The sequence below is a fragment of the Bemisia tabaci genome, chromosome 7, assembly GCF_918797505.1.
Source record: "Bemisia tabaci chromosome 7, PGI_BMITA_v3".
Classification (NCBI taxonomy): Eukaryota; Metazoa; Arthropoda; class Insecta; order Hemiptera; family Aleyrodidae; genus Bemisia; species Bemisia tabaci.
This window is the reverse complement of record NC_092799.1, coordinates 28,679,489-28,690,159: the sequence shown is the minus strand read 5'-3', so window position 1 is coordinate 28,690,159 and position 10,671 is coordinate 28,679,489. Positions and strand designations below refer to the sequence as shown.

The window sequence follows — 10,671 nt, the reverse complement described above, 5'->3', positions numbered from 1 at the left end:
TGTGTGCCATGTGCCATGTATTCACACTATTGAATGAACTCATTATATGCAATGTCAATTCTAATGTCATGCTGATAATTGGTGACTGTTATCGAGCTGTGGTTTCCGGGAAGCGATACAATTTAAACCTGTAAACATTAGTGTGATTAAAAACAAAGAAAAAATTGCGAGATTGAGTAATTATTCATATTACAACGACTCTATTGATCAAACAATCAAAATCGGAGTCCGACCCTCACGTATTTACTGATAAAAAATGCCTCGTATTGTCTGAGATGGCATATTGGAGAAGCCCTCTGCAATTAGAGAATTGAATATCCTCCTTAATGAAAATGTCTCGTCACTACAGTTTAAAATTCATCCCAGAGGTAACTTGTTTTTTTGACAGATATATCAAAGGTGAAAGTCTTAAAACATATGTTTGTTTGGCGATGTTGTAGATTATATATCAAATTGCAAGCATTATTTTTCCAAGGAAAAATGTCGAGCATTTATTTCTTGGAGTTTTCAATGAATTTGATGAGTTTTAAATATTTGGTAGCTAGACTTTTAACCCAATTTTTTTTTACCCGATACCCAGTTTGGCCAACAAATTTAATCCAAGTCATACTTCGGCTGTGTTGCTCACGTAGCCTTTTAAGCACCACTACAAATCAGACAAACGGAATCGACACAACACGGAAATAGAGTAAGAAAGGACTCGCTTTGATGACGGCGCAGAGATACAACTATTCGTGCTTGGTGGATGTGCGTGTTGTATCTGCAAAATTGAAGGCGCGAGGCGTGAACTTGGAACGCTCCGCTCTATGCCGTCAATGAGTATCACTCGATTCGGGAGAAAAGGTAAAAAACAAGGCTCGATTACCACTCTCCTATCTTCGACTGTTTCGCTAACGTAACGCTTGAAGAACCACTACAAATAAGGCAAACTAATCGATATAATATGGAAATGGAGCAAGGGAAAGGACACGCGCTGATGACGGCGCAGGGATACAATTATTCGTGCTTGATGGATGTCCGTGTTGCATCTGCAAAATTGAAGGCGCTGTGGCGCGATGCAGGAAGTTCCTGCATCTTCAAAAATGATGCTCCGACAAATATTCTTTTAAAACAGGTGAGTTACTTCGTCTTAAAAATTAATGCAGAGAGCCGAAAATGGCAAAAGTATCATGAATTACCGTTCCATAAGTAAAAACAAATCACAAGACCCTTTGTCACCAAATAAATACTTTACAAAGCACAAAAAATAGTATGTCTCATTGGTTCTCGATGGCTACCTAATCACCTTTATTTTAGGAATTTTTTAACATGATGGCAACCAATTACAACCATGTCAAATTGATGTGCCCTTTTAATCATATATGCATCAAAGCGACATTCTGAGATTACATTATAGTAAATGAATTATATATATTGTAAATATAAATTTGACTTTATTTTTATTCTAATTTCTGGTATAAGATTTCAATTGCCTCGTTCCAAAAGAATTGGAAACCAAATCGCAAAACTTATGATCTTATTTAGGGTGCGGGTGGAGATTCTCGCGAAACTGTTATCACAGTAGGCTTTTCTATCGAAGACTGACGACTGGCAATGAAAATAAACCGCATGACCTATAAACACACTTAATGGATATAATTAGTAACGGCGATTAAAAAGGAGATGCATTTGCACATCTCTCGAAGAAACTTAAAAGATTTACTCGGAAGGTAAGCTAATCTAAGATTACTATTATTTAATATCTGTTTACTTACACAGGATCGATTTCTCTACCTTAAAGTTTCAGATCAAATTATTCGGGCAAGGAAACTAATTTGTTTTAAAAATTTAGGAATTCTCCATAAAAGTAATGTAGTGCACATAGTGTAGCAGATAATACGTTTTCAAAGATGATGGGAAAAAGAGTGCGTTACAAAAGATTTGGCTTCAAATCAATCAAAGTGGCGTGGCGTGCTTTGCGATATATCGATTGATTTGTTATTTAATCCTATGGAAAATGGCAGGGAGTTTGCAACGAACTCCTTCATAATCGATTCTTCACCATAACTTCAAATGGGAAAATATCGAAAATCGATCATTCACGCCTCACCACCGGTTTTTGATTATATTTATTTCTACGTCTTCTCAATATATATTCTGCACTCCCTCCCATCTTCCTCTCATTTTTTTCTGTCATCTCAAGTCGTAGGAAGTTTATATGTTGGAAGCTTGAAAAATTTAAAAAGAATTGTATTGCAGTCTACTAAAAATATAATCAAATTGCACACTATAACTAACACGTGGCTCTTCTGCTGAAATCAACTCTGTCCGACCTCACAGGCATATCGATAAAACGCGTACCGTGTTTATTTGCGAGGGTACAAAAATATTATCTGTGGAGCTAACTCGACATAAAATTGACTTCCAATTAGACGCGAAGATTATACCGCCGTGCCCCTAGGCTAATGACCCGTTAAGGTACACAGTCGGCAAAAGCTAGCAGAGAAAAAAGAAAGTCTGACGCCTAGGGTAGACGTATTGCGTAAGAATTTCGTTTTAATTACCCCACACGCTTAGATAAAGGAACTAAAAAAATGAATCCGAACGACATTAAATCAGAAGTAGGCAGTTTGGGCGCTGAATTGCTTTTTTATCTGTGCTCCAAGATATCATCGTCTTAATTCCAAAATATGCTCGAAAGTAATCATACCCCATCATTGCTTTTTCCGCCTTCAGTTTGAGGGATCGCACTGGTAATTTTTTCTATGTGGCTGCTGAGAATACGATCACCCATTAAAATGATAGGAATGAAGCCGCTTTTATGTTTGTCATGTTTAATAATTAAATAAATAAATATCGTACAAAATTTAATACAAAAATCATTATTAATTTCTCATCTCTAACTGAAGGGGTTTTCCGGATATTGCCTTAATCAATGAGTAGATAATCAAAACTGCTCATAGGATATATTGTTGTGTAAACCGCAAAATGAAGGCGCGGTCCAGAAAATAACATGCGCGTCATTTCAGCCCTCATCTGCGCGATACTTGGTAAGCCTCAAATCAATGTTTCATGGTATGCGCTTACAGAAAAAGGCTCACCGTTCAAACGCAAACTCATTACTTTGAATAAAAAACCCCTAAGTAAGCTTATTGTTAGTGAGAATTCTTTTTAAAACGCATGTCTCTTTTCGGTCACAATTACGACGGAATGAAATAGTCTCACATCACTTTAAAAATATAATTATCTTGTAGTATGTTATTTTCTGAGATTTGCAAGATGGTCACTGAAAATGTTCGGTCGAGTCAACGGTTATTAAAGATGGATACGAAATAAGTCTCCAAAACGAATCATATTTCAAATAATTTATTGCTTTACAAATTCTTGATGGGATCTTACAGTTTTATCGCATAGAGTGGTGAAAGCTTCTTTTGCCTCACTCTAAAAAAAGATCATTACAATTAAATGGAGTAAATTAAAGTAATTTGAAAAAGCCGCTTAACAATATTTCAAAATAGTATGCACAAACCATGTTCTTCGTCTCAATCAATGAGCACAAGTCATTGTGAACCAAACCCGTGCCATCACGTCCTCACAATATTAAGGTGCTTTTGAAAAACAATGAAAAAAAGTATCACTAATGCAAATCAGTCTTTAGAGAGACATATAAAATCCTGGACACATGGTCTGATGAGTCAACCTTACCCCGGAAAATTTCCTTCGATCTAAACTTTTATTTACACGTGCACCAAGGATTACTCGAGCTGAGAGAGATTTTGTCTCGTGCACGCTACGGCAATGCATATATTAAAGTGATGAACTCTCTTACAATAACGTCAGGTTGTAAAATGATAAAGTAAACAATGAAGGTGGTAACATTGAAGAAAATTGCTCAAATAATGAGCTGTTAACAGTAATATTTATTTATGTTAAATATCAAAATTATTAACTCATAATTGATAGGATGAATTGTGGATAGGAATTTTTGAAATTTGTTAATGATCCTACGATTACAAAGGCGTGATTTCTTTCTTATTATTTCGAATGATAGGGATGTAGCATCGAGCTTGCAAATAAAACAAAATGTAAATGAAATTAAATCTCTGTCAAAAAAATTATGCATTTAAAACTATATTTTATTCCTATTTCTTGCGCTGGATGAAGGACCTGTACTAACTTTTATCCTATAATTTATTTCACTCAATTTCTTGTTTTAACACTTTTGACCCACCATAACAAGTTTTGGGACTTTAAAATTGGTGTCTTTTATTGAGCTCAAATAAGATTATGTGCACCGTTGCACAGAATTTAGAGAACGCGAATTAAATTAAAAAATGAAAATGTTAAATTTTGAGAGGATCGATGAGGTTTTTCTTACAGCGAAAAAGAGATTTATGTTTTTTTTTCCTTTTTCTATATTCTCTTGGTTTTCCAATAGTAACTGGAGAAAATACTTATATCGCAAAATGAACAAAAAATAAATACTTACATTCATCAAATGAAAAGGAACATGCATTTCACGGGATTTGGGTTAAATGGCAGTGAACTTTGATTCCTGTTTTTATCAAATACTCAAATAGTTAATTCGAGATATAAGAGTTTCATTACGCTTGGTACAGTTACAAATTACAATATGCTTTTTCAGGTGATGTTCAAACACATTTTTTATGTTTAGTGTAACCTAAGTATGACGAGCATCATTCGTAACCTGTTTCTTAACAGCAAACATGACAAAAAGTCGTTTGAGACACACTTATGATTTTGCTAATAGGTCACTTTAAAAGTTCCTGTATTGAAGATTGCTCAATTTACACCAGTGAATCACATTCTAAAAAGCATTTTGAGCCCCTCAATCATTTTACAATCACCATGATACTTAGATATTTTGTGGGAGGGACACAATCCGAGAATTTGATTTTACTCACGTTTAACTTTCAATATTCATAAACCGTTTTTATGTATTTAGTATACGAATTTCATTGAGTAAAAGATCTGCGAGTATTTATTCCGATAAGATTCACACGGCATTCAAAATTCCAAAGCAGTGACATGAGTCGATACGACCTGAAGTGGATTTCATATTTGGCGCCGTGCATAGCGCGCACGATTGATACCTAAGTTGTGTGGATTTGCTGATCCAAGGATGATAAAAAAGGTGAAAATAACTTTAGTTCTTTAATTATGAAATTGAATTCGTTCTCTCTTGTTGAGTTCGTCGGGTCCATCCCACCGGAGGATCTAATAAAAAAGGGGTTAGGAGCCCCCTATTTGCCATGCAAACGGCAAAAATAAAGCCAGACAGTTATTTGTTGGTAAAAAAAAAAACAAAAAAAAAAACAAAAACATGGGATCATCCCTTGTGATGGATATGGCTATATCTGCCTCAGGTTGTGTACATCGATAAGCTGATGGGTCAATTATTTTTGAATAATCGAAATTACGATCTCTAGAAAATCATCAAGGAGTCTCCAAATCATCCGTCACTTTTTGTTAATGGAGTCAAATATTTTTCCCCCGATTTGCCACAGAATTTGATTTCAAGAATTGACTATGTTAATTCGAGGACACTAACCAGAATGAGCCAAATTGCATTACACTTTGTCTCTTTTCCACTTTGCTTCATAGTTTACAAGAAAACCAAGCATAATTTCACCTTCAAATTCTAATGTAGTAGAAGCCAAAGAAAACTCGCAAAAAGTTTCAGTTCGTTATGCTGTTCAGTCTCCTGATAAAAAATTAAGAAAATTCAAGAGCTTTCAAGAAAATTAGCCAACGTGAAATGCGACAAGGCTGCCTCTGATTGAGGGCCGTGTTTTGTAGTCGTACCTTAAACTTTAAGGCCTTTCGACCAGTGTGATTAGAATCGCTTTTAGCAGAGAGGAACCAAGCCACATCAGTTATTGCCAAATTTAACGGGGCAATTTAATTTTTTACATGAAACCGGTTGAGCAGTTTTGGTACACAATTTTAGGGAATTTGCTTTCATACTTTGCAGAAATCTCACTGAAATTTGCACAAAAATCCGAACAACCGTCCTCATGTAAAAAATTAAATCGCCCAATTAAAGTTGGCAATAGCTGTTGAAGCTTGGTTTCCCTCTGCTCATCGCGGTTCATTAAAGATGCCTTACAATTTAAGGAACAATTATGAATGCGACCCTGAATCCGTCTGAAGTTCGGCTGGATGGTGTCTTATGTAAACATTTCTCGACGATTTTTCCGAGACCAATAGTTATCGATTATTTATCGATGTGACGGGAAACGATGGGTTAACCTCTGAGGATCCACCTGACTTTTGCCGATCTCAGCGCAGTCTATCTCGGAAGGAAAAGGGAACGGCAAGGCGTAGTTTGAGACCAATTATTTAGGAGGCGATGCACCACTACCACTCGTGTTGGCGTTACTCGGCGTTAGCGGCGCTGATGATGGCGATGGACCATCTTTGAGCCAGACGGCCAACGGGATCTGCAAGAACGCACTGTTCAAGAAATTCTTGAAGTGTTTCCCGATGGCCTGCGAGGCGGCAGGCTTCATCTCTTCGATGATCTCCTTTGCGTTTTGATTTAGGAATAGATTCATCGCTTCCCCTGAAACACATTAAGGTAATCGGCGTGTTATTAAATTGACTTCAATTTCACAAGAAATAATTTTCAACGCAGAACATTACAGAGACGAGGAGATTTCTTCCCTTTAATCGCTTGGCTTCGGTGTCAGGTGAAAACTCTTGCTTTCAGAGACACACTACAGCTCCTCGTGGACAATGGAGATGTTGCATGTGTGAGGAATTTGCGATTTGACTGTTGATTCTTATGTAAAAGTTCGTGAGAAACACGATGGTGCACTGGTTTTCTCTGAAATCAACTTCCAAGCTCAAGAAAAGCTCTCAAGTTGAGGCCAAAATGGAGGGGATATCCCACGCTATCCTGAGAGTCCACCTCTACATCAAGACAAACTCTCCATGCAAAGATAGGAAGCAAATACACTTGCAGGGTTGCCGTGTTTTCAGTTGTGGAGTACCCAAATAAAGTGGCAGCCCTGTCAATGTATTTGCTCCCTATCTTTGCATGAAGAGTTTGACTTGATGTAGAGGGGGACTCTCAGGATAGCGTGGGATATCCCCTCCATTTTGGCCTCAATTTGAGAGCTTTTTTTGAGCTTGGGAGTTGATTTCAGAGAAAATCAGTGGCACCATCGTGTTTCTCGCGAACTTTTACAGAAGAATTAACAGTCAAATCGCAAATTCCTCACACATGCAACATCTCCAATGGATCGTGTTAAGTAGGAAGGAACCAAGCCACATGAGGTATTGCCCAATTTAATTGAGCAATTTAATTTTTCACATGGAAACGATCGTTCAAATTTTTATGTAATTTAAAATTTCGTTTTTTAAAAAATAGGTAAATTTACTGCATAGTACAAAGTAAATTCCTCAACATTTTTAAGGGAATCCGCACAAACGTTTTCTTGTAAAAAATTGAATTGTCCAGTTAAATTTGACGAACGCTGATATGACCTAGTTCCTCTGTACGAAACACGGTCCAATTACAAGTCAGCAACACTGCCGTTCTAGGGAAGAACGCCGTATACGGCTTCCACGTTGTCAAATTTCTTTGGATATAATATGACTTTCGGAGAAACCTGTGGATATTTTCCTTCGAATTTTTCAGAGCTTTTTATTCGCGACCAGACTTAATTATCTGAAAATTTTAAGAAAAAATATTCATTGCTTTCCCCAAAAATAAATACATATATTATATCGGCGGAAATTTATGAACCATTTTTTTTTATTTGGTCCAATCGTGAAGCTATCGCTTTTTTTATTACGGTGTGTTAATTGTACATGTTATTTGTTATTTCACAAAGAAAGGTGGATATAACTCATCAAATTCAGTAACATTGAAATTCAAGATATTGTATAGGCTAGGGATATTTCTCGAAACGATACATCTTTGATGGATTTTCAAAGCGCTAACGAACGGGATGTATTGAAAAAGAAACAATCTATCCGCCAAGCAAAAGACAACGAAAAAAATAAATATGTTAATAGTGAAGACGATCAGTTTCGCATGTTTTTTTAGCAATAAAATGTGTTGTGCTATATTTTGCATGACGCTCAACCATCAATAAGTCACTGACTTGCGATAAGCAATCGATGCAGTGACCCTAATTTTGATCGCACATCGTGAAATTTTGGACTCGCGCAGTACGGAAGAGCTTTCAAAAACCCACTTTTTTAAAGGTCCTCTAGCCCAAGAGATTTATGGCAATAAGTTAAAAAGCTGAAAGTAGTAGATTTACGATGTTATTTTTTATCGAATTTCTCTAACCGTCTCATACTTCAAGAGATAAAAAGAAGGTAAATATTTACTTTCTGAACGAACTTCGTAAAATACACATATTAATTTAAGACAGCTTTTTACAAAACTCAGCAGTCCTACAAGCTAATAAGATGTATTACCTATCACATTATTCCCGTTCAGGAAGTCTTTGATTCTAAAATTTGACTTTGAAAGTTTGAAATTGACGCCAAGTCGATCCGTTTTCATGAACGTGACGTTTTCCTTGTAAACCTCCTGTCCATAAAGTTTTGCCAGAGCCGTTACATTGCCTGAAACAAAACAAAAAATCGATGTTATTCTACATTATATCAAGCAAAATCTTCTAACAGCTCAGGTTGTATCTCCCTTATCACACAGAGAGAAGTTTTTATCCGGAAATCAAATATTCTCTGATTGTAGGTAATGGCGAAAAAGTTTTGATATGAGAGCATAATGGAGAAATATTAGGTGTACTGCCATGCTGAGGAAGAAGGTCGTAAGAACATTCGAGAGTTGCCAAATTTCCTCCCATAAAATGTTTATTTTTGAAGAACGCTATGAATATTTATCCTTGATATTTTCAGGAACTTTGGGAGAAAACGTGAACAAAATTCTCTGAAAAATTGGAAGAAAAATCTTCATAAGTTTACCTGGAAATTTGTGTTTTATCGAAGGAAATTTTGCAACGTCTGAAGGCTCATACGGCATTCTTCCTTAGCACGGCAGTGTAGTAATAGAAGTTATACAATAAAAAAAAAACAACAATTTAAAAAACGGGTAACAAGGCTAAAATTTCACATACACAAAACCAAAACGTTTCGGCTGAAAATTCAGCCATCCTCAGTTGGATAAATCAAAATAAAAATGGTTAAAAATCTAAAATAGTACCTGATAAGTACCTTTCAATTGGGAATGTTGTTATTATGACCAATAATAACAACATTCAATTGGTCATAATAACAACATTCCCAATTGAAAGGTACTTATCAGGTACTATTTTAGATTTTTAACCATTTTTATTTTGATTTATCCAACTGAGGATGGCTGAATTTTCAGCCGAAACGTTTTGGTTTTGTGTATGTGAAATTTTAGCCTTGTTACCCGCTTTTTAAATTGTTTTTTTTTTTCATTGTAATAGAAGTTACAGCTCTCTCAGCTGAAGCGGTCGGTTTACTCGACTGAAGGCAGCGTTTTCTAAACTGAATAAGCGCCTATTGAATTGTTTGGTTCGTACAATGGAAGTTTTTTTACCCGTGCAGAGAGAGAGAGAGAGAAAAAAAACACGGTCATGCGAACCAATAATTTTATTGGTCGATGTACGGTGCAGCGAACTGAGCCTCCAGGTACGTGAACGGACTTTTTCATGCGCCACGAGCCAATCAATGCAAAGCAAAATCTCTCTCTTTAAAACCAACATTATTTTACATCGAAAGACGAGGTTTAAAATAGGAAAATAAATAGATTTTACTCACTGAAAGCGGCCCAGAATTCACCACGACTCCTCACTGGAAACAGCAAAACGTTCCCGTTCACGTCATAATTGCCTGTGACTTCTATGTAAGGGATGAAGAGACCAAAATCGATGCGCCATTTCGTCAAGTCGCTCCTGAAATTCGAGAAACAAATGACCAAGCAGTGATGTTCAATCCATAGACATAACTTCCACTCTCATAAAATTCTCGCTAGGTCTTTCCTGCGAAATGAAAACGTTTCCCATGTTTTTCAAATTTGAAAGGACGGAACTATTTTGCGTATGAATTGTATATCGACGGCGTAAGTCCGCAATCACATATCTCGTTTGCGGTGTCTGAAAATCTCAGCCTCTATGTTATTTTTTTAAAGGAGAACAAATTGACATCATTCCTTAAAACTTTTGCAGAATTTTCTTCGCATAGAGACAAAAAATCACGGCAGCTTTAAAGAATTGCCGTTGAGTAGTTTTCCGTTTAAAAAACAAAATATGACAGGAAGTCTGCGACATTGCAAACCCAGTTATGTGATTGCCGACTGAAAACTTCCAATTTTGTTTTTGCATACTTATAAATCTATTTTTCTAAATTTTTATATCACTGAACTCTCCCTAAACAACAACTTGTAAATTGTAACAATGGGTTAGATGCATAAATCAAAGAATCTTATTCTGATGGTTGGAGCTTACAGATTAGCAAAACATCGAATGATCTGCCCAGACATTAGTTCTCTACATCCAGGACTGATTGAACATCGCTATTCGATACAGACAATAGAAAAAGTCCGGACAAAAGTCTGGAAATTACTCTGAAGTGGTTAATTTTTTAAAGATCCCACACAATAACCGACGAATGTCACCCACTGACCGATTTTTTACGAACACCTCGCGATATTTTTAAACGAAA

At 36.2% G+C, this 10,671-nt stretch overlaps 1 protein-coding gene across 1 annotated transcript in view; it reads right to left on the bottom strand.

The window, feature by feature from the left end:
- Positions 1 to 3,329: 3,329 nt before the first annotated feature.
- The window catches only part of LOC109043243 (uncharacterized), a 76,013-nt gene continuing 68,671 nt past the window's right edge, over positions 3,330 to 10,671 (bottom strand). Inside the window, exons 10-12 of the mRNA XM_072302580.1 lie at positions 9,769 to 9,902; positions 8,437 to 8,586; positions 3,330 to 6,565 (exon numbers count right to left, since the gene is read on the bottom strand). Coding sequence (XP_072158681.1) covers positions 6,339 to 6,565; positions 8,437 to 8,586; positions 9,769 to 9,902 — 511 coding nt within the window. The 3' untranslated portion in view covers positions 3,330 to 6,338. The remainder of the gene's footprint in view (positions 6,566 to 8,436; positions 8,587 to 9,768; positions 9,903 to 10,671) is intronic.